This window comes from Petaurus breviceps, unplaced genomic scaffold, assembly GCF_028583685.1.
Source record: "Petaurus breviceps papuanus isolate PSGF00001 unplaced genomic scaffold, PetGlider_PUasm1.0 558, whole genome shotgun sequence".
In the NCBI taxonomy this organism is placed as follows: Eukaryota; Metazoa; Chordata; class Mammalia; order Diprotodontia; family Petauridae; genus Petaurus; species Petaurus breviceps.
The window spans coordinates 3,112,580-3,136,644 of record NW_027186376.1 but is presented as its reverse complement, the minus strand read 5'-3'; the positions used below and the strand labels follow the sequence as shown (position 1 = coordinate 3,136,644).

General features: G+C 46.7%; 1 protein-coding gene across 2 annotated transcripts in view; it reads right to left on the bottom strand.

Moving 5' to 3' along the window:
* The window catches only part of SCUBE1 (signal peptide, CUB domain and EGF like domain containing 1), a 240,493-nt gene that overhangs the window by 151,271 nt on the left and 65,157 nt on the right, over nucleotides 1-24,065 (bottom strand). For both annotated transcript variants that reach the window (XM_069102903.1, XM_069102904.1), the window contains exon 4: nucleotides 10,200-10,334. In XM_069102903.1, coding sequence (XP_068959004.1) covers nucleotides 10,200-10,334 — 135 coding nt within the window. The remainder of the gene's footprint in view (nucleotides 1-10,199; nucleotides 10,335-24,065) is intronic.

Here is a 24,065-nt window from a genome sequence, read left to right as displayed (position 1 = left end):
CTTCCTTCCTTCCTTCCTTCCTTCCTTCCTTCCTTCCTTCCTTCCTTTTTTTGATAGAGTGCTGGGCTTGGAGTCAGGAAGACCTGAATTCAAATCCAAACTCAGACACTTTATATCTGTGTGACCCTGGGCGAGTCACTTAATCTCTATATGCTACAGTATCCTTACCTGCAAAATGGAGATAAAAATAGCAGTTGTTTCCTAGGGCTGCTGTGAGGACCAAATGAGATAAAAAGTTGTGAATTACTTGGCACATAGGAGTGCTATATAAACCTTAGCTATTATTGGTAAGCACTGACAAGGCCGAACATTTCCATATACAAAGAGCCAAAAAGGAGAACTGTATCTGAAACCTGAGTTCTAGGCCTTGTTCTCCTAGTGACTCATAGCATGCCCTTGGAGGAGTCACTTGCCTTGCCCTACTCATACTCAGCAGTGTAGGGACATTCCTCCTTGCCATGGAGACACTCCATCTCCCAACTTTGTGCATTTTCACCATCTATGCCTTGGCCAAAGTCCCACCTTCTGCAAGAAGCCTTTTCCATCCATCTTCATGCCAGGGACCTCCCTCTAAGATCATCTCCAATTCATCTTGCATCTCCCTCATTTATACACAGTTGTCTGTGTGTTGTGTTCCTCATTGACACAGCGAGCTCCCCAAGGGACTGTTTTTGTCTTTCTTTGTAGCCCTAGTCCTTGGCACAGTGCCTGGCATTTCACAGATGCTTGCATTGCTCTCTGAACACATTTTGTTCTCCCTGTAAATGAGGGAGCTGGATGAGCTGGTCTCAAAGTCATTCAAGCTCTGAGATCCTATGAAGTTGGTCTCTCTGCCCAGTCAGAGAACCTTCAGATGCTGACCAGCTCTCTCCTCCCCTGCCCTGTTCTCTAAGCAACAGGTTAGGAATTCTCGTTTTTTTCAGCCATTCCTTGTATGATCCTTGACCTCTTCACAAGCCTTCTGTTGAGGCTCTTGGTCCCAGGGATGCTCTTCCTGTGCAGGCTCTTGTCGGTTAATGTCAGAAGTGTTGAGATTTCCAAAAAATATGAATACAAAGGTGATAGAATCATAGATTCTCATAGTTAAAAAAAAATAAAACTTCAGAGGTCAACTAGTCCAGTTTCCCCTGCATTAGAATGTCTTTATCAGCCTCCCAGCCTTTGTTTAACACCTTCAGTGAGGAAGAGCTCATTGAATTGATAAAGTAGTCTACACCCCCATTTCTGGGCAGCATTCACTGTTGGGAAATATTTCCACTTATTAGACTAAATTCTGCCTCTCTGTAGTTTCTCCCCATTCTTCTTGGTTCTTCCCTCTGGGGTCAAGCTCAACAAGTTAAATCCCTCTTGATCATGGAAGCACTTCAGCTATTTGAAGACAGCAATATTCTACCAGGCTTGTCCTTAGACCCAAGATGGAATTGTCACTGGGCCTGCGCCATGAGCCTTGCCGTCTGGCTAGGTCCTGCCAGAGCTCATGTTCCACTGGGTAAGCCTTCCAGAACCCAGGATCACGGACATCTGGTGTTTAGACTGAGGAAGAGGTCTTGGGCATTTCGACTCCAAATGTCAACCATGCAAGTGAAGGATGGTCAAGTCATGGTTAGAAAACATGTCCAGATTAAAAAGATCTGGGGGCTGTATGAACTGCAAGTTCAATGGAAATCAATAATGTGACTAGCCAGAAAAAAAGAAAAAATCTGGTTGAGAGAGTCCAGACCAAGCTGCTGGCTTCTTCCCTGGTCAGACTAAGTCTGGAGTGTTATGGGTGGGCACCACATTTTAGGCCAGCGATAGACTGGAGGAAGAGGAGCAAGATGGTGAGGGGAAGTGAAAACCACTGTGGGCTTGTTCAGTCTAGAGTAGAGAAGATTGGTGGAGTACAACGTGATTGTGATCATCCAGTATCTGAAGAGCTGGCCCAGGGAAGAAGGGTCACCCTTGTTTTGCTTGGGCCCAGAAGGCAGAACTAGGCAGGGTTCAAAGGAAGCAGATTTGTACTCTATGCAAGGAAGAATTTCCTCTGCCTTGGAAGGTAGTGAGTTCTTCATCACTGGAAGTGTTCAAGCTCAGATAGGCTCTTGGACAAGATCTTCCCAGTCCTGAGACAGGGATCCTGCAGTTGTCATTAGGGGTCAGAAAATCCCATGGTTTGCCTTTTCAGTCCACAAGCTTACAATGAGACAAGAAGTCCATTCCTTGGGCTCTTTTTGCCCCATTCGAAGTTCATCTTTTGTTTTATTTCTGCTAATGAGGATGCATTGTGGGCCCAGAAGGCATTTGGGAGTGCTCTGTCATCAAGATTTAGAGAAACAAGTCCCACTAGCCTAGTATATATTGTGAACATTTAGCCACTGGGGCTCAAAGGTCACTGCTTTTGAAATTACGGGCTGCCTGAGGAGCTGTTTATCACTTGCCAGGGCCAGAGAGGCCTGGGCGCAGAAGCTGAGTAGCTGCATTTGTCTGGGGGCCAAAACTATAAAGAGAAATGAAGCCATCCAAAGGGAGCAGGGCAATCAATCACAGGGCACAACAAGTTCAGCTTAAATTCTCTGCATGTGTGGTAAAGTTAAGTAACTGCTTTCACCCTCTAGAGTCATTGTGGCAGAGTGAAAAGAGACCAGACCGGGAGTCAGGAGAACTGGGTTCTTCTGGACAAAAATTCACCTTCTCTGAATCAATTCCCTTATTTGTAAAATGGGGGGTGGATTTAATATACGAGATGCATTTCTGCTTTAATGTTTCTTGTTCTAAGCTCCCTCCCAGCTCTGACATTCCCTGTTCTAAGGCCCCTCTCAACTCTGACATCCTGGGTTCTAAGGTTCCCTTACCCCTGACATCCCGTATTCTGAGATCCCCCTGACAGTATGTGATTCTGGGGGAGTTTATGGAGAGCTTCTGAGTCACTTGCTGTTTTCAAACACTGGACAGCCTGTTGTGCTCCCTCCTTCTGCAGCAGCTTTGGAGAGGGGCCCAGACTCATTGATTTTCTCCATTTCTTCAGCTTAGTGACACCCACCAGAGAAACAGCAGTAAGTGCTTTCAGATGTTTCAAAGGCTGCCCCCCCTCCACACCCGGCTCCCCCACCTCTGCTCAATCTCATCAGAAGAGGGACAAGAAGAATTCAATTAGCAGCCTGACCCCAGGGAGGTTACATCCACCAGCACTCAGTGTTTGTTTGGGGCCACTATTGAGACTCCTTTTCAGAGCCAAAAAAGCCTCTCTGATCCAGATAGGGTAACAGATGAAGAGCAGGACCAGTCCTTGGCAAACCCAAGAGTCTTCTGGGTAATGATCCCTAGGAGACATTAATACGCTGTCAGGGGAGGGCCAGCTTTTGCACATGAACTGTATTATAAAACCTTCACTCCTAAGTAGTCTCCTCACAAGGCAGCTAGTGGCAGTGCACAGAGCACCAGGCAGACCCATCTTCCTGAGTTCAAATCCTGCCTCAGACACTTACTAGCTGGATGACTCTGAACAAGTCACTTACCCCTGTTTGCCTCAGTTTCCTCATCTGTAAAATAAGCTGGAGAAAGATAATGGCAAACCGGTCCACATCTCTGCCGAGAAAACCCAAATGGGGTCACAGAGCATCACACAGGACTGAATACCAAGTTGTCTCCCCCACTTCGGTCTCTCCTCCCCCAGTTCATCCTGGAGGCCCTGCCAGGGTCATCTCCCAAATGCCTGGCTGAGATCCCACTACTCCTCTGTGTATTAGCTGTTCCCTGTCCCCCCCCCCAATAAAGGACAAAATCCTTGCAATAAAGTCCCTCTCTAACAAGACACCACATGACCTTTTGTCATTTCTATCACGGTTCCTTCCCGCATGGGCTAGGCTTTACCAAACTGGCCTGTTATCTGCCCTCAATTCCTCGACATCTCCCCGGCCTTCCTGCCTCTTTGACTTGGCTCAGGTAGTACCCTGTGCCCAGACATCCTCCTCCTCCTCCTCTTCCTTCCTCCTCTTTATGGAAGCCTCTTCTGGGGGATGCCTGTAACCAGCCTGCCCATCCTTTAAAGCCCACCTCAGATTCCCAGCTCTCCTGCAGAACATTCCTGGCCCGCCCAGACAGAGCCCCTACCTCTGCTTCTGAACTCTGCACTTTGTGGCTTTCTGGTAGGTATTTCATGTCTCATTCTGCATTATAGCTGCCTGTGCTGGCGTTGTATCCTGCTACCAGGGCAAACATGGTGGCACCCATAGTGCGTACTTAGGTGTTTAATAAATGTTGATTGGATATATAAATGACAGAGAGAAGAAAGGAGGGAGCTACTCAATCCTTCAGTCAGTCAGCAAGCATTTACTATCCACTTTCCAGGGGCCAGGCGTTGGGCAGAAGCTTTATGGGATGCCGATAGAATAAAGGAAATAATCCCCCCTCTCCAGGAGCTTTCACTGGAAAAGGGGATCTATAAAGACACACCTGAGTGGACCAGAACAGAGTGGGTGGAGCGTGGGGGGAAGCAAGGCCTCAGCCTCCAGGCTTCATGATACACTTCATGTATTCTCTGCCTGTCCAACCAATGCTGCATCAGGCAGCTCTCCCTCCTCACTCACTCCCTCCCTGGGTCCCCACTCAATGCAGGCTCTTGCCCTTCGGATCTAGAAGAAGATCCACAGCAGCCTTCTCATTGGACACCTGGGTTCAGCGTCCGCCTTCAATCCATCCTTCACGCCACAACCAAGGCAATGCTGTGCTAGCACACATCTAAGCAAATTGTTCTCAAGCATCTGAAGGAGCTCGCTAGCATGAGACAACGCCCCTCAGCTTGGCATCGACGGGCCTTTGTGATCTGTCTCCAGTCTGTCTCTTCCAGGCTGATCTCGCCCTCTTCCTTTCATATGCTCTATGTTTCAGACAAACTGGCTTACTTGGTGTCCCATAAGCATAGCCCTCCAGATCTTGCCTCTGCTTCTCCACAGACTGGGAGGTGCTCAGTCCTCACCCGAGACTCTGAGATTCCAATCCACTCACAGGCAAGCATTTATTAGAGACCTACTATGTGTTGAGTTACTAAGTGCCGGGGGTACAAAGACAAATGCAAAATGCCCCCTAACCACAAGAAGCTGACTTTCGAATGGAGGAGATAACAGGTACTTAAACAGGAACACACAAGCTCCAAGTTAAGATCAGATAACCTTGGAGAAGGAGATACTGGATAGCAACCTGTGGAGGGGCTAAGGAAGGCCTCCTGGGGAACATGGTGCCTGAGATGAGTGTTGAATGAAACCAGGTATTCTGAGAGGAGAAGGGGGGGAGGGACACAATTCCAGGCACAGAGGTCAGCCAGAACAAAGGAACGGTGATGGGAAATGGGAATGAGCAGCCCTGTGGGGTTAGACAGTAAATGTTTGGAAAAGAGACTTGTATACAAAGAGCAGAGGGGTCATCAAGAGCTCTAAATTCCAGGTTTTGTATCTGATCCTATAGATATTAGCTAGGAATTTACCAAGTCTAGTGGAATATCTATGGTCTACCTTGTACTTTGGGTGAATCATATTGGCAGATGTCTGGGGGTAGATTGGAGTGGTGGGAAATCAAGGCAGGATGACCAAGGGGGATTCTGAAATGGTCTGGGTGGGAGCTATCCTCCGCTGGGCCTGCCCTGGGATGGCATCTGTGGGAATGCAGAAAAGGGGGCCCTGCAGAGGCCTGTCATGAACCTGGTGTCCTGGACCTGTGGCTAGTGGTTTCTGCTGGTTAAGCAGATTAATTCACTTGAGTGAAGAAGCAAGCAGGTATAATTCTCGGTCAGATAATCCTACCTTCCTTTGATAAAGATGCTCAGACTCTTTAGCCTAAAGTTTAGAGGTAGAAAATGGTGAGGATTTCAGGCTCGGTGGCAGGAACAATGGTGGAGAAGCTCCTTCTAGGGGCAATGCAAGGGGTAGCATGGTGTAATGGGAAACTGTGGGGCTTGTAGTTAGAAGACCCAATCTCTGCTGGCTTTAGCCACTGATTAGCTGACCTGGGGCTCTGCAGGCTGGGGGCTCCTGGACCTTGGACAAATCACTGCCCCTTTGTGGGTTGGAGTATCCCCCTCTTCAAGGGGAGGAGGCAAAGTGGGGGAGTGGACAAGGCTCTGAGTAGGAAGCGCTGGGTTCAGATCCTACCTCTGACAGCTTCCTATGTGCCAGGTGGCAAATCATTGCTTCTCTCTGGTTCTCAATTTCCTCATTCATAAAATGAGTGGGTTAGACTCAGTGGCTCCTAAATCTGTTCTCTTATGATTCTTTGATTCTCTGGGCATCAGTTTGCCCATCTATAAAGTGGGGATAAGGATCCTTGCATTGCTTACCTCAGATGACTTTATTGTGTGGATTAGGAGATGTGTTTTGTAAACTGAAAAAGGCTTTATAAATGTTAGCTCCTCTCATTACTATTGTATTGGCTGCCTTGCCCAGGCTCCTCTGGGGTATAAAGAACAGAGCTGGGCCTGAACCCAGCACCTTTAAAGACAGCCATACATGATTTACTCCTCATCTTTGTGTTTGGCTCAACCCAAAAGCCGAGTCTAACCTCACACAAGTGATGCCTCACATGCTTCTGTCCGCCTTCTCCACCCCACCCCACCCCACCATGGCTGCGGGATGTGGCTGCTCTGGACATAAGCATCCTCTTCCTCTTTTCTCCATCAATCGACACTAGCCCTATAAAATCCGGTCTGGGCCTGGAACAGTGCAGTGGCCTTCTCTGGGCTCCCTCTTGGACAGTCAAGCCCCTTGCAGTGGGGGGACTTTTATAATGTGCAAGCTGAAATCCGGATGGCATTGGCAGTCCAGCCAAGTGGTTTCCATTAAGGCCTCGCCACCATTGGCCAAATAGGCCCAGAATGGGAACGATTTATCTAGAGTGGAATGACTGGCAGGCCTTGGAGATAATGACCTTTAAGTATACCATTCCCAGGAAAGGCTCAGCTCTGTCTCCACCCAGGCCAAGGAGTTGGGTTTCTCAGCTTTGGATTCAGCTGGAGAAGGGAAAAGGGGGCCATAGTCTGGGGTTCCCAAAAGTTTGATTTCGAGCACATCTTTTTCATTTCTGAACTTTTCTAAACAAACCCTTAGAAACTTAGAACCAGCTTTAGTGGTTCTAATGGAGTGATTTCTGCCACATTAACAAAGTTGATTGATTTTAAGTAAAGATTATTGCCCTCTGGCTGGCTGGACATTGGGTTTGGGACAAGGAGAATCGGCTTTGATATGTCCTGACTTGGTTACTTTGGGCCAGGCCCTTCCCCCTCCACTTATCATACTGGTAAGATGAGGAAGCTGGACCAGATATCTGAGGAATCTCCTGATCCTAAGATTCTTGCCATCATTTTTTATAACAGTAATAAGCTGACTTCACTATGGCATTTGTGACACATTTTATGGGCCTTATCTCATTTGATCCTTGGCTCACCGTGAGGTAGCTGCTACAGGAATCATTACCCCCATTTTGCAGATGAGGAAACTCAGATTTACTGAAACTAAGGGACTTGCCCAGGCCAGAATTGGAGCAAGAGGCTCTGGGCATACCTTCCATCTCTCCGAGTTCAGTGGCCCATGACAGGAATGGGCCACCCACCCAGCACAGTGCAGACTCTGACCATGGGCCAGAAGGAGGGTGTCCTTTTGGGAGAAGAGTCAGTGTCCCAAAATCAATGCTAGGATGCTGTGGAATTGCTGAGTCTGGAAGCCAAAGGGAATAGGGTCCCTGCCCAGAGGGCTTTGGGGACAAACCATCCTAAGCAGTTCCCAGGTAAGTATTCCATCCTCGACTCTCTTCCCCCTTCACTCACTCATCAACAAGGGGGGCGAGCAGTATATGGTGTGCTGGGCCTGACATCAGGAAGGCCTGAGTTCAGCTTAGACTCAGGCACTTACTGCCTGTGTGACACTCACTTAAGATGTTGCCCTCAGTTTCCTCAGTTGTAAAGTGGGGATCATAATAGCATGTCCCTCCCAGGGTCATGGTAAGGATCAGATGAGATATTTGTGAAGTCCCTTGGCATAGTGCCTGGTCCATAGGTACCTAACACATTTTCATTCCCTTCCTTTCTTCCCAGTTTATTCTGCCTTGGATGATTGTCCCGCTCTGACTTTCAAACATGTATCTCTAGTCCTGAGCCTCAGACCTGCACTTCCAACAATTCTGTCCATAGCAAATCTCTCTCCATCTGGACATCCCACTGGCATCTCAAACTCAGCATCTTTTCCCTGCAACCCACTCCTCCCTCTGACTTTCTTCATTCTTCTCAAGGTAACAGCATTCATCCAGGTTCCATAATCATAACCTTGAGGCTGTCTTCCCTCTCTCCCCTCCCAAATTTAATCAGTCACAAATCAGTCAATCATCACAGGTTATGCATCATTAGCAGGCTGGTGACAGGAGGGTCGATTTGTTTGGCCACAGCCAAAAAATGCTTTGGCTTAAGGAGCCACCAGGCTGGGGAGGGTCCTGTGATGTGTGTTGGTGAAGGAAGTGCCTAGATGGACAAAATCAGACCCTTCGAATTTCCTTGTCCGGCTCTCAGCACTGGGGTCTGTCCACCATTAGACACTTAATACATGTTTTTGGGTTGGACTGGATAGGATCAAACCCTGGCCACAGAGAGTGACTGTAACACATTAGATATTCCCTGGGTACCTACTGTGTGTCGGACCCTGTACCAGACTCTGAGAAAGCAAGAGAGCATTAGACACAGTCTCTGCCCCCAAGGGTCCTACAGCTCATCCGAGGAGAAGGAACAAAACAGATACATCTAAAAACAACTCACAGTATGAGGAACCGTGCTAAGGACCAATGAACAGCACAGGTGATCTGTGAACGGCTGTTTCAGGAGGGAGAGGGCAGCGAGAGCTGGACCAGTCAGAGAAGGCTTCATGGAGGCGGCTCCACATTTGGGCTGTTGGCCTTCATGTGAGAGGATCTCCAGGCTGGAAGGGGCTGTGGAGGCTACCTCCTCTAACACCCTCATTGGGCAGAGAGGGCACTGAGGCTGAGAGGAGGATTTTCCCAAGGTCACGCAGGTGACCCCAATCTCCTCATTCTTTTCTCTTTCCATCCCATGAGGATCCCGCCAACCTTTATTCTTGCCCCACAGCCCTTCCATTGGTCCTCTCTACCTCCTGCCTGAGTCTAGGTCAGGAACAGTGTCCACTATGAGTTCAATGTCCAAAGAATGTCTGAGTCAGAGCATCTGTGCTCCTGAGTCAGTCCCAGGGACCCTCCAGCCCCAAGCACTAGAAAGGGCCAGTTGTCCTCCCAGACAGGTTTGGTTTCTTCTTAATTCTCTTCTCCCTCCCCCCACTCCAACACTTCCCTAAAAGACTTAGCTCTATTTCTGTTGACTCCTCTCCTACCTCCTGGGTGCCAGGGAATCTACTCCCAAGAGATCAGAGAAACAAGGCACGTCCTGAAGCACTCTAAAAGCAGTCATAGGTAAAGCCCCTTCTCTCTTTACTTCGGATCAGACAGAGCAAATGGCACAGGATAAACAGGCATGGATTGAGTGTGGTCTCCATCGAGGATCTCATGGTTTTATTCTTCCTTGGGCCATCCCTCTTTCCAGCTTCCCTGTTGCTATTGAGGGTACCACCGTGATTGAGTCATTCAAATTCCCCACCTTGTGGTCATTTTTGACTCCTCACTTTCCCTTAACTCTCACGTACAATCAGTCGCCAAACTTTCCTGCTGCTCTCTCCACAGCACCTATTGTACCTGTCCCTCTCTCCGCTCACACAGCGTCCTGTCCTACTCTCATGCCAACCAGGGCCAGGGGCCCATCAATACAGGGCTTCAACCAGCCCAGGCTGCATACCTGACTACGAACCCCAACAAGATAGCTTGTTGAGGAGAGAAAGTCTCACTTGGCTTTCTCCCCACATTCCCTGTAGAGAGTAAGGTATGCAAGAGAAGCATTTCCCAGCCAGGGCTGTGCACTCTAAGGCCGGCAGAGCCCTGAGCTCCCAGGGTCCTCCACCAATACTTCTCCAAAGTTCACCAGTAAACCCATGTGGAGGGGAAGGGGACAAAGATGGCGGACCTAGGCTGGAGTTCACTGCCCATCACTTTCTGTTTCTGCAGCATTTATTACAGTGGGTAACCCATGGGATTTGTCCCACGTCCACCACATCCCCAGTCTTAGCTCTAGGATTGGGAAGAGACAATGCGGAGGCGCAGGAGAGGCTTTCCTTCTAGGCACTTACCATTGGAGCGGTGAATGCAGGTGTGTTGGTTATCACTCAGGAAAAAGCCCTCCCGGCACTGGCACTCATAGCTGCCCATAGTGTTCACACAGATCTGCTGGCAGCCACCATTGTTATCCAGGCACTCATCCACATCTAAGCCCAAGAAAAAGAAGACAAGGAACGAGTGAACCCTTGACATATGAGACGTATGAGCTATGCAGAAAACAGCAAAAATCATAGGTTTCAGAGCCACAAGGGAGATTAGAGGTCATTAAGTCAAGCCCCTTCGTTGTATAACCAAGGAGAGAGGCCCAGGGCAAGGGAGTGACCTACCCAAGGCCACACAACTAGCAAAGGACAGAGATAGGAGCTGAAGCTAGGCCTCTGATCTTTGTGAGTGGAAGGAACATCTGCACTCCCAAAACCAAGCAGTCAGGAAGTAATGATCCCTTCCATGGACCTGACACATAGCACATGGCCAATACATGAGCGCTAAATGGCTAGATTTATTTTCATGGGACTTTACCATCTTCAAATCTTTACCTTGTTCTTAAATTTTTATAAATCAAAGTTTTGCCTAGGTGATTGTGGGCAATAACTCTTCACTGTAATGATGGTCCACTTGTAACACAGTTCATTGATTGTGTGTGATCAGTATCTGTAGTAAGGAATTGTTATCTATAAGGACATAAGAAATAGCTTTAGATCTGTAGTTTGATCTGGGCCTGAAACAATTGGGGCATGGATGAGTCTAACCTTAAGTCGGTCACAGGGGCTGTCCTGGCCTTCCTGCTCTGGAAAGGATTAGAATTACTCATCTGGAGGGCCCTTCTGGCTCCGAGATTCAGTGTCTGGGATTCTGAATTTTGCTCTAAGCCTGAAATGGGAGATTGGAGCAGGTGACTTCCTTAGCCCTGTTTTAGAGAATTCATGACAGAGCTGATATCCAGAGAGGTTCCATCACTGGCCCAGTGACCCAATTAGTCAGTGACAGAACCAAATTGAGAATCCAGATCTCCTATCTCCTAGTGCAGTGTATTAAGTCAAACAATCCATCAACAAGAATTAATAAAATACTTCCTTTGTACCAGGGACTATGCTGATGCTGGGGATATAAGGACAAAGAATGAGACGCTCTTTACTGGCAAAGAATCTAATGGGAATGACCACAAGTACACACACAAGTATATACAGCGTAAATACAAAATGAATAACAGCAAATGCATACGAAGTGATAAAATACAAAGTAGTCTGAGAGGGAGCACACTAGCTGTTGGGGAGACCAAGAAATACTTGCATTTGGTGAAAATTATAATAGCAATTAAGAGAGACAGAAGGAGAGAGAGAGGGAGACAGAGAGAGAGAGAGACAGAGAGAGAGAGAGAGAGAAAGAGACAAGGGGAGATAGAGAGGGGGGAGAGAGAAGAGAGAGAAAGAGAGAGGTGGGGGCACTGTGGTGCATTGGATAGAGGGGCCAGCTTGGTAGTTAGGGAGACCTGGGTTCAAGTCTTGCATTGGACACATCCCAGCTTCTGATGCTGGACAAGTCCCAAGTCCCCTCAAAATGTCCCCATGGCAATGAAATCTGGGGTCAAGAATCCACCAAGAGGTGAGCATGAGGCTTGGAGCTCATAGAACCCATTCACATTCATTTTTATAGCAGCCTAACAATGGAAACAAGGCTTGAGTTATTGTCCCCATTCCTCAGGCAACGAAACTGAGACCATCAGAGTTATCCCTCGATTGAAGTGCTATACAGCAGCAAAACCACGTGGGTTAGAATCCATGGCTTTGGACTCTCTCCAGGTCATGTTCTTCTACCCACGCTGACTCCCATTAACCTGAGGACATGTTTGTGTGTTTGGGGTGGGAGAGAAAGAGGGAAGGAGCCCTGGTCTTAGAGCTAGAAGGCTTAGGTCTGCATATCCATTCTGCCACTGAGTAACAGCTCACATTGTGAGCATGCTCTAAGGTTTGCAAAGCTCTTCCCTCACACCCACTCTGAGAGGAAGGAAGACTGAGGCTTGTTCCTCCTATCAGGAGGTCAAGAGATTAAAGGACTCACCCAGGGAGGCACAGCTAGCAAAGATATGAGCCGAGAAGTTAACCCCAGGTGTTTCTGAGCCCATGCTCAGCACTATTCACAATGCCAAAGTGTTTCTCACATAATGTAGCACAGTGCAGAAGTCAAAAGGGGCTGACTTCATAGCCCAGCTGTGACACTGGCAGCTGTGTGAACTTGGGCAAGTCACTTCACCTCTGCCTGACTCAGCTTCCTCTGTAATCAGGGTAATAATTTCCGTAGCCCTTGTATTACAGGATTATTGTGAGACTCAAAAGAAATGATGGATATAAAGCACTAGTCAAACCTCAAATCACTAAACAAATTTATCCTGTTGTTACTAATTTCTAAAAACCTGGATGGACCTATGATTTTTTGGCACTGGACACCTTTAGTGAGGAAGACCCTGTAACCTATTCAGATCATAAACTGCTTCACAATTTGTGGTCTTGGAGAATATCTGGGAAATGCTGAAAAGTTAGGTAATTTGCCCAGGCTCATATAGACAATATGTGTCAGAAGGTGGAATTTGAACTCAGGTCTTCCTTATTTCAAGGCCTACTCTTTTATCTACTACACTGTGTTGTTGTCAAGTTGTTTCAGTCATTTCTGACTCTTCCTAACCTCATCTGGGGTTTTCTTGGCAAAGATACCAATTCGTTTGCCATTATCTTCTCCAGCTCATTTCACAGATGCAGAAACTGAGATAAACAGGGTTAAGGGACTTGCCCAGGGTCACACAGCTAGTAAGTGTCTGAGGCCTAATTTGAACTCAGGAAAGATCCAGCGCTCTATTCACTACCTAACTGTGCCAATATTATGCCATATTGTGTTGTATTGCTGTTACTATCATCACCATTGTCATCATTACCATGACCATCATCATCATCACCATTCTCACCATCTTATATAGAAATATCTGGGAAAAGTTGCTGTGCTGCTGTTATTCTTATATGTTTAATGTTCTATGGAATACTTCATAAGGGATAAAAGAAGTGCCTTTTCTAGTTGAGCAAAAAATATAGGATGTAAGTGCATCTTCTTGGTATTCCGCGAAAGTATCCTCAGCACAACAGACAGGACACCAGGGATGACGTGCCCTTTATCTCATTAGCACATGATTTTGATCTCCCTCACCAGATCTTTGAAATTTTTTTTATTAATTTGTTTATTTCCTTTTAGTTTACAGGATTCAATTCCACAATTCCTTGAGTTTCACATTTTGTCCCCTCCCCCCCCATGGCTGCATACAGTCAAGTATAGGATCTGTAAATACTTTCCCATTATACATTAGTCAGGTTATAAGGACGGATTGTACCAGCTGGAATGAAAAATGGTAAAGAGGACATAAAACCAAATAAGAGAAGGAAAAAGATCAGGTATTTTGCTTCCACCTGGATATAATCTTAGTTCTTTCTAGTTCTTTCTCTGGATGCACATTTTTCTCTCCATCAATAGTCTTTTGCGATTGACTTATATCACTGCATTGCTGAGAAGAGTCCAGTCTATCAAAGTAGGTCATCACACATACGTTGTGTCTGTAATTGTGTACAAATTTCTCCTGGTTCTACTCTTCTCACTCAGCATCAGTTCTTTTAAGCCCCTCCAGGTAAATATGAAGACAGTCTGCTCCTCGTTTCTTATAGCACAGATCTTTGAAATTTTTTTAAAAGGTTTTCCTTCCATGTAGCTTGAAGATAATGGGCCAGTTGCATCTATTAAAACCATTGTTCTAAAATTTTTATAAGTCAGCGTTATGCCTAGGTTATTGTGGGCAATAACTCTTTTACTGTAATTATGGTCCACTTGTAATAAAGCTCATTGGTTGTGTGTGATTGGTATCTGTAGTAAGGAATTGTTATCTTTAAGGACATAAGAAATAGCTACCTTCTAATATATAGCTTTAGACACTGGTCGTGGCTTGTTAAGTATTTGGTAGGTGCTAAATTTACTCCTCCTGCATTGAGATGTTGGCACCATCTCCACCCTTTCTGTGGATAATCTCCTGATTATCCACACTGAGTGCAGGCTCCATAAGGACAGCTCCTCTTTGCTTACTGGTGTCAATGACCTGGTCCTGAGTGGCCCTTATGAACCCCTCTGTTTCCCCAAAGAAACCTGCCCAACTCAGACATGGGTTTCTTGATTCTTTTTGGACATTGGGTTACCAGGCTCACTCACACATTATCTGTGGAGGCCCTTTGCATTCCATTCTTGGGCCTTCAGCACATTCAGTCACATTTGACAAATCTAGGGTCTTGTGATCAGTCTTCGCTATTGCTCATTGGAGTGACGGCTCCTTATTCCAAAAGTTTCTGACCTGTTTATCCCAGGCTCTAGGTCAGCCTTCTTTTTGTCATGGAATTGATCTTCTTCCTCTAGCTGCCTTGGGGTGATGACCTCTACCTTTTCTTAATACTGTACAAATTTTTGTTAGGCAACTTTCCAAATTCGCCACGGGCCATGTTGCATTTCAGAAAGTGCATATCATCACTCACATGTTAATCATAATAATTATACAAATTAGCACTTATTTTAAGGTTTGCAAAGTGCTTTACATTTGATCTTCACCACATATTACCATCTCCATTTTAAAGATGGGAAAGTAAAGGTGAGGATGATTTAATGACGTGCCCAGCATTGCACAGCTAAGTGCCAGAGGCAAGATCTGGACTCAGGACTTCTTGATTCGAAGCCCAGCAGTCTTTCCGCCGCACGACTTCACTGCCTGAGTTAGCTGCTTTAAACACGTTCTTCCCATTTAGCTCTGAATTCACAACGCCCATGAGTCTCTGAATGGGTGCAGTCATAGGCTCCTCTGTGATACCTTTATGGCTTATGTGTCTTCACCAAGGTATTTGTGAGTATTGCCTAAATCTGTTGGTTCAAAGTGAAGTTGTTGGTCTCTAGCTTTGCATTACATACGTTAAAAAAATTGCACTTATGGAGTCCGAATGATACTTTTATATCATTGGGCAAAGATTCCACAAGTTGAAGGAATTATTTTTATTTGTTTTCTAGTGAAGCCATATAGTTTAATGTCACCTGTCTGGATATGTTAAATTGTTAATGAAATGTTTTGGATCAATTTATTCTTCAGTTTAGAAGTTGTAGTTCTATTTGAGAGATCATAATATATTTAAATCAAGGTAGAAGTCTAACGAGCTTAAACTATTGCTGAATCCCACATGGCATACAAATTGTTGTTGACATGATTTTGTGGGCGGCATGTTTTAAATAAAGAATAGTTTTCCACAGAGATGTCAGATACTCTGGCATTCTTATTATACTTGGGTCTATTTTATGTGCTTGCAGTTTGTGAGTAAGCCATGAGTGCAGAACTGAATTAAAGGTTCAATAATCAGTCAAGAAAGTCTACATGTTGTGGTGCCTTCAATAATTACTGAAGCAACAATAAGTTGCCTTTTCCCCTGTGGGACTATTTAGCAAGTCTTTTTTTATTCCTTAGACAAATATTTGGGTTTTTTAAAAGTGTTTATAGATTTTTTTTCTTCATCATACAAGTTATGAATGTTTTATAAATGGAATACATTCATATTATATTATTATATGTTATATATAATTTATATTATATTATTTATAGATGGCCTATATGGAGTAGGGGACCCTCATATTGTCATTGATGTGTGATCTTAACCCCTGCCCCCACTTTCCTTTTACAGATTCTAGAGTTTCAGTTGCTTCCCTTAACGAACCAGTTCTTTCTCTCGTTATATTAATGGTGTGTAAGCTCTCTGTGCCTGTTGTGATCCAATTTTAATTTTCACTTTACTGGGTTTCTTTCTACCATATAGATAACCGGGAATTTTCCACATCCTTCTTCACAAGCTCTGTCTTTCTCCTTGCTGATTTCATAACTTGTAGTTTTCTATGAGAACTGAATCATTTATTTTGTTACCTGTGCCGCTTTGACCCCGTATGTCACCTTCACCATTTTACTTTGGTTTTCAATTGTGGATTAAGGGAAGCTTGACTTTTTGGTAAGCTTTCATTTTCTTGATTCTCTAAGTGGTTCTTTTCTGTTGCCTTTAATTGGCCAATCTGCCCCACTAGCTTGCCTGCCAGCTGATGCCATCTTCCATTGCCTCTCCACAGATTTTCGGCAGATCTCTCAAGACACTTCCTCCATGGTGGCTGCCGGGGCGTTCCTTGAGAGCCCCACCTCTTCTATGGTTTTTCCACTTGTGCTGTGCTGTGCTGCTCCTGAGGCATTTTTATACTTTCTGTCAAAACACTATGGGACAACGTGTTCATTCATGATGGTTACTGCAGCTTTTAAATGACTATTTCATTATAATTTTGTCTGCCACTTTGATTCAAATTGTAATCAAATTCTAAAGCAACTTTTTGGAATTCCAACCTAAGTATGTGCATCTCTTCCTTAGAATTATTTGAGACTTCTTTGCTGTTTTTGATACTTTTTTTCATCATTTTCTTGTTACTATTATTATCTTTTTTTGATGAAGTTCAGACAGAAATGATCCTGGGTTAAATCACTCTTCTGCTATTATCTTTTTCAATTTCACGTTCTGAACACAGTTGTACCAGTGGATAAAATGGCTATGTTTTTCAGTTCAGTGAGAGTACTGGGCTGTGAATCTCTCTTCCTTGGGCTCGGAAGGTAGCAGTAACATGAGCCTCAGCCTGTCCCCACCTGGTCATTGCTTTGGAAAGCAGTTCATTCTGTGTAATTTGGAGATGAGGAGTACTTGGGATGGCAACGTGGCTGTTTGAAAGCACATTCTTTGAGTTTTTGATGGATCAGTGCTAGGTAGTACAATAATGGGTTTAAACTATCTTCCCGGAAAATGCCATATTTTATATGAATTTGTTGGGGCCATTTTTTAAATAAAGTTTTCATGGGGGCATCAGATGTTCTAGCTTCCTCCCTGTAATCAGGTCCAGTTCATGTTCAGGGTGTCCCCAAAGTCTCAGTGAAGTGTTCTATTAAAGCCTATCGCTGCACTAAGACTTTGGGGACACCTGGTGTTTGCCATCTGAGACCATAGCCTGCATGCCAACAGGAATCCAAGGCTTTGCAGCGACTTAGTGCGGCAGCAGGACATGACTCTGGGTGCTTTCAGGCCTCCGTCTGGGAATCATGAAGCCAGTGATGTGACTCTTGTTACTCTCAGTGTGTCCGTGTTTCTCCTTAGCCAACAGATTTGTTGTTTTCTTTAAGGTGGATATAGGTTTTTAGAACTTTCAACAGGTTGTTGTTATTATTACTGCCAAGGGACCTTGGGCAGCTTGGGTCTGCTCTCCAAGACTTCATTTCATCCTTTAGCAAATGGAAGAGGAGGGGAATTTGGCCATCTCCATCCCACGTTCTTGGTTTAAATCCTATAATCCTGTAAAATGCACTATTGATTTTAGTGGCAGTTCTAACTCATTATGCCACCTTAGGCAAGTCTCTTCTGCCCTCTGGGCCCAGAGCTCCAAGGCCCAGCAACAAACCAGGACTCCTGGAGAACGCCCCTCTTGCCGGCTCTGGCTTTAGAGCCGCTGCCACATGCTTTCTAACATGTGAAGGGAGCAGGTTTTTGAAAGTGCCAGAGTCCCAGCTCCACTCCCCCCACCCCACCCTCCCCAGCCCGCTGTCCAGGGCAGGCAGCCCCCGGCTCTGCCATGCTTCCCCTGTGCCTCCACAGACAGAGCTCTGAGGTGGGAATGCAGAGGCAGCAGACACAAAGGGCGTTCTTGCTGCAAAGAATCTTGATGGATCCCCGGTCTCTGAGAACACATCGTGTTTCAATTAGAGCCCTCGTAACCTCCTCCCTCCCCCGCTCCCTTCCTCTGGCTAGCGTTTGTTTAATGCCATTTAATGAAAGGAGGGCTTCTGAAGTCCCACCGTTCCATGTCTGTGCTGTCATTTGAACAGGCAGCAGGACCACAAAGCACTCTCTGCTACTGTCCCCCCACGTCCCCTGTCCCTCACCCCATGCCCCCACCCCTTGCCCCTCGCCCCATACTCTGTGCCATTAAACATTTTATGAAGTTCCTTTTAACAGAGGTAGAGGTTTCACCCCTGGGACCTGGCAGACATCACAAATGTTGAGAGAGCCAGGCCAGGTTTTAAGACTCACTTTCAACCTGACCAGGACCCAGAAAGGTGTCTGCAGTGTACGGGGTTGGGACCTAGGTCACCAGCACAGATGCCCTATGTTACTTCACAGAAGGATGGTGGGCTAGCAAACAGCAGACATAGCCCCCTCCCCGGGGCCCTGGCCTCGTGCTCCTTCCATGCCATCCCTGCCCCATTATTAGAGTGGGTAGGGGATACTAAAGGTCATGGGGTCTCATCCCTAGGGCCCTTGGAGGGCCAGTGACATCTCCAAGGCCACACGGGCAGTAAATTCAGAGGCAGATCTGGTTCCCCACTGCCTGCTACTCCCTTGGCAGCTCGGCATCATGCCCCAGGGAGCAGGGGCCTCCAAGGCTGGCAGTGGCTTCTTCCACTAAACTGCATTTCTCAAACGCCATTCCATAACTGGCAAGTGCTTCCGTTTTTCAACTCCTCAGCTTCTCATCCCGATAAATACATTTCAGTAGAATCCATTTCTTTTGTAATTGTGTCCATTTTATTTTACACCCTTAAAACATGATTCTGAGAAGAGGCCCATTGGCTGCACCAGACTGCTGCCCCAATGGGTCCGGAATACACAAGGTTAAGGACACTCGCTTGTTTGCATTCTTTCCCTCTTGAAACAATTTAGGGTTTGCTCTCCCCCCACCCCGTGTTAAGCTTTTGTTTTGAGTGAATTATGAAATAATACAGGGATTCCAAACCACCCCCCCAAAAAAAAATTAACTTGTTATCCAAGGCCAGTAAATCCTTTCACAATGCAATGAAATAGACTGTGGACAGTTCCTGTGGAGCTCAGTAACACGTCTCAGTAGACTGGGTTATGACTAAAACTGTATTTGCCCCAACACACACACACACAGAGGAGGTGCTGACTTGCATAGAAGAGGGAGTTTCTTCACTTAGGAGTTCCCTACATAAACCAGCTAAATCAGTCAGTAAACAAACATTTATTAATCACCTACTGAATGCCCAGCACTGTGCTAAAGTACTGGGGATGCAGAGTTTAAGACAAAAGAGTCTCTGCTCTCTAGAGCACCAGTACTGGAGTGAGGAGGACCTGAGTTCAAATCCAGCCTCAGATACTTACTAGCTAGTGTGATCCTGGGCAAGTCACTTAACTCCATTGCCTCTGAATAATAAAAAAAAAGAGTCCCTTTTCTCAAAGAGTTCACAGTCTAATGAAAGAGACAACCTATAAACCATTATGTACAAATCAACTATAGCCAAGATAATTGGAGATAATGGCCAGAGTGAAGGCTTCCTGTGCATGGCAGGATTTTATCTGGGACTTGACAGAGCCAGGGACGCAAGGAGGCAGAAATGAGGAGGGGGTGCATTCCAGGCATGGGCACAGCCAGGGCAAGTTCCCTGAGTCTTGTCTGAGAGACAACAAAGGAGCTGCTGTCACTGAAACACAGACAACATGGGCTAACGGTGGGGAGGAGAACATGCAGGTTTTGAAGGGCTTTAAGCCAAAGGATTTTATATTTGGACCTGAAGGCTATGGGGAACTGCTGGGGTTTCCCATGCTTTAGGAAGATCGTTTGGACAGCTGGGTGGAAGATGGACTGGGATAGGAAGAGAGTTGTGGTATGGCAGCAGGGAAGTCAGGAAGAGAGGAGAGTTTGGGGGGAAGATCATGAGTTCCGTTTGGGACATGTTGAATTTAAGATGTCTATGGGACACCCAGTTTGAGATATCCAACAGGCATTTGGAGATGGGAGACTGACCTCAGCAGAGAGGTTAGGACTGATTAAACAAATATGAGAGCAATCAGCATAAGAGATGACAATGGAATCCATGGGAGCTGATGAAATGTCCAGGTAAAATAGCATAGAGAAGAGAGCCCAGGACAGAGCCCTGTGAGACCCTCATTGTCGATGAGTATAGCCTTGACGGAGATCCATCAAAGGAGACTGAGAAGGCAAGGCTGGATGGACAGGACATCCAAGGGAAAGTGGTGTCCCAAAAACATAGAAGAGAAAATTAAGGAGAAGAGGGTGATTGACAGTGTCAGAGACTGAAGAGGGGTCAAGAAGGATGAGGACTGAAACACGGTCATTGGGGTTGGCAACTAAGAGACTGCCGAACTGGGGAGAGAGTGGTTTGGGTGGGATGATGAAGGGAGAAGCCAGCTGTGAAGAGTGGAGGAGAGAGCAAGCAGAAAAGTGGAGTCTTCTGTCTTGGACAGCCTCTTCAAGGAGTCCAGCCACAAAAGGGAGGAGTGGCAGGTGTGGGCTGTCAGGGAGGGCCCTGCCAAGCGAGGCTCTGGGGACCCAGCTGCGGGCGGTGGGGAAGCCACTGACAGACCACGCCAGGCCCTGTGCAGTTCTGTTGCTAGCCCATACTCACCTTTGTGGGGGAGCCCCCTATAGGCTGTACGTTCCCTGAGGGCAGACCTTGTCTGGTCTTTGTGTTGGTGTCCTCAGTGCCTCCTGCGGTGCTTGATACACATGACCAGGCACCAGCACTTTTGGCACCAAAGATGGTGGTGTAGTGGAAAGACTGTTGGAGCTGGGGTAGCAGAAACCTGCCCTGAAATCCCATTTCTGGCCCTAGCTTGGTGACCCGAGCAAATGCTTCACCTGGAGAACCACAGACTTATGGCTAGGAGGGGCCTTGGAGGCATCAAGTCCAGACCCCTCGCTTTAGATAAGGAACCCTGTGCTGAGGTGGGTTCAGTAACTGGCTCACGAGTGTCTAAGGCAGAATTAGAACTTAGATCTTCCTGATTCCAAGCCCCATGCTCAGTCCACTGCACCCCCCCCCCAGCTGCCCAGGTGACTCAGTTTCTTTCTCTGCAAAATGCATGAGGCCTGCAAAGAGCTACTTCACAGGGCAGTTGGGACGCTGGAAGGGCAGGACTGTAAAATGCCCTCTGATCCTTAAAACACTGGAGAAATGTGAGCTCTGCTTTCTTCTGAGACCCGTGAACCTTCACAAAACCCCTGAGTCTCCTCTTCCCCTTCCTGGTCCTCTGGTCTCGCTCTTTCCGTGCCCAACTCCCTCCTTCTAGCAGCTTCGTTTGGGGGCCTCTGCTCCTTATTCACACGCCTGGCGCTTTTCCACTCTTTACCACATCTCCAAGGAGATTCTGCTGGGGAGTAGGCCCAGGGAAGGGAGCTCGGGGAAACGTAGGTGCAGAACATCTGAAGCCAGAGGGGCTGTGCAACTTTGTTCTTTCCGTTGGCTGTTGCTTTGCCGTGTATGACCATCAGCTGCAGCCGAGGTGGCTGGATGTGCCCTTTTCAAAGGTGTTTTGGAAAGGATTCATGCATCAGGAGGGCTCTGTCCAGGACCTAAAGGTTCTACCAAGGCTGAGGTTCTAGGGTTCTGTGTCTGGGGGCACTGAGAGTCATCATGCTAAAGCTGCGGCAGCGGACAGAGCCCAGACAGATGATTGCACTGGTTTTCCAGTCTTCACTAGAGTGGAAACACTGCCATTACGTCAGTTAGCCTCGTTATTAGGATGAGATTGGCTATTCCTACCATGACTAAATGATTGATGAACTGAACTTTTGGATTAGGCAAAATCTCAGCTTCAGCTTTATGACCAAGGTAGCTAGGTGGTACAGTGCTTAGAGCTCTGGGCTTGGCGTGAGGAAGACCTGAGTTCAAATCCAGCCTCAGGCACTAGCTGTGTGGACCCTGGTCCCTGCCTCAGCTCCCCATCTGTAAAATAGGGTGCACACTGGAGAAGGCAAGCCATTCCATCATTTTTGTCAATAAAACCCCAGATGGGGCCATGAGAACCCAATCACAAAAACAAATCACAACCAAGAGCTGGACACAACTGGAAATGCCTGACTGACTTTGCTGAATCAGCTGCAGTTTCAGCTTCCATCTGATCGCGGTATAGTGAATGCCTGGGGTAGCTAGGGGTACGGTGGGCAGAGCACTGAGGCAAGAAACATACTGAGAAAGAACTGGCATCCACTCCATTAGCTTTGCCAAGAAAACCCCCAACGGGGTCCTTGGAGAGTAGGACCTGACTGAAACACTGGACAACAAAACCTCTATGAACGTGAGCTCTTGTCTCGACTGCACTGCCCTGTTTCACAACATGTAGTAGGCACTTAATGCCTGCAGACTGACTGAGGGCTACCCTATTCTCCATGAGCTTACAAGGTAGGAAGGAGGGAGAGGGAGCCGCATACCCAGGGACAAAGGGGAGAACATGGCAGGGACAATGAGCGATCCAGGCAAAGTGTTAAGCTAAAGAATTTCAGGAGGGAAGGAGAACTTTCACCTGGAAGGAGAGGCAGGGATGCAGCAGGGCTCCACAAAGGAGGGAGAGCTTGAGTTCCTTTCTCTAAACATGAATTAAGCTCCTGCAAGGTGAAAACTGGTCCTGGAATCTGGAGACCTTGGCCTCAAGTCCCTCCTTCAGCATTTCCAGACCGATCATTTCCTCTCTCAGTGGCCTAAGCAGCTTCCCAAGAGTCTTAGTTGCTCTTAGAAATGCCGCTGATCGGTATTGGTGGAGGGAGCTCATATCCTGGGAATGGAATTTGCTGCAATGATGAAATCATGTGAAGAACATGTGCAAAGCATTAAATTGAGCCCAGTAGGGAGAGCCTTACCAGGTGGAGGAGGGGGAGCACAAAGGATTCCAAAGCATCTGGACAAAGGCAGGGCCAAACCTTATCTGTCTTCTCCGATGTTAAGCACAGAATTCAATACACAGTAGGCTCTTAATAAGCCATGGTTGTTGAACCAGGGCCCGAATGCCATGCTTTGAAAACCATGCATCAGCCCACCTTCTGTGAATTTCACTCCATTGTCCCGCACACTGACATCTAACTCATCTTCCCCCAGATTTAAAATAGATTTAAGTAGAAATAAAAAGGAAATCAATACACATCACACACCCACAGCATCAGTTTCTTGCGGGATCAGTGGCTGGCCTTCCAAGTGTTGGTGTTTACATTAGCACAGAACAACTCGACCCATCGCTTTCCAGTTCAGATGAATAATTTGAAACAAATGCAAGGTCTTGTAAACATTATTTTTTAGACTCCCAAACAGCAAATCCCCAAGATTTCCCACTTGCATTATGGGACCATCCCTTTCTGCACCCCTTCCCCACCCATGGGGAGGGTTATCAGTTCAGTGGCTCTGGGACAGGCCAGTTTGACTGGGGACAGAAAAGATCTTTGGATATTTTGGGCTCTTTTTGGTTTATGCTCACGAACCTGAGACCTAGGGGGGAGCTCAAAGATTGTCTAATCTGACCATTAGTGAGGAGGAACCTGGGCTTCAGAGATCCAAGATCATGGGTCTGAATGGCCTTGAGTAAACTAGTTTGCCTCTGGGTCTCAGCTGCCCCATCTTTAAAATGAGAAGACTGGATTGAGTCATCTCCAAGAGCCCATCCATCTCAAGGCCCTCAGATTCCAGGACCGTTTTTGTCCATAACCAAGAAAGACAACTTAACAACATAAGTGCCGAGTTAACTCTCCTGATGAGTTCCAATCAGACAAAGGAAGAGATATGACAACAGACCAAAGAAGACTATAATCAGTAGATTAGCCAGATAGAAGATGGGTGTCCTGCTGTTGGAAGCTGGATCTCCCTGGTTTTGTAGAATTTTCAGCCCTGCAGATGTAGAGGAAGTCAGGATCATCATCTGCTGCCCCATTCTGATGTGCAAATTACTGCTCAGCTCCCAGAGGCTGGCAGGGGAGCACAGAGGCCATCAGGTCCTACTGAG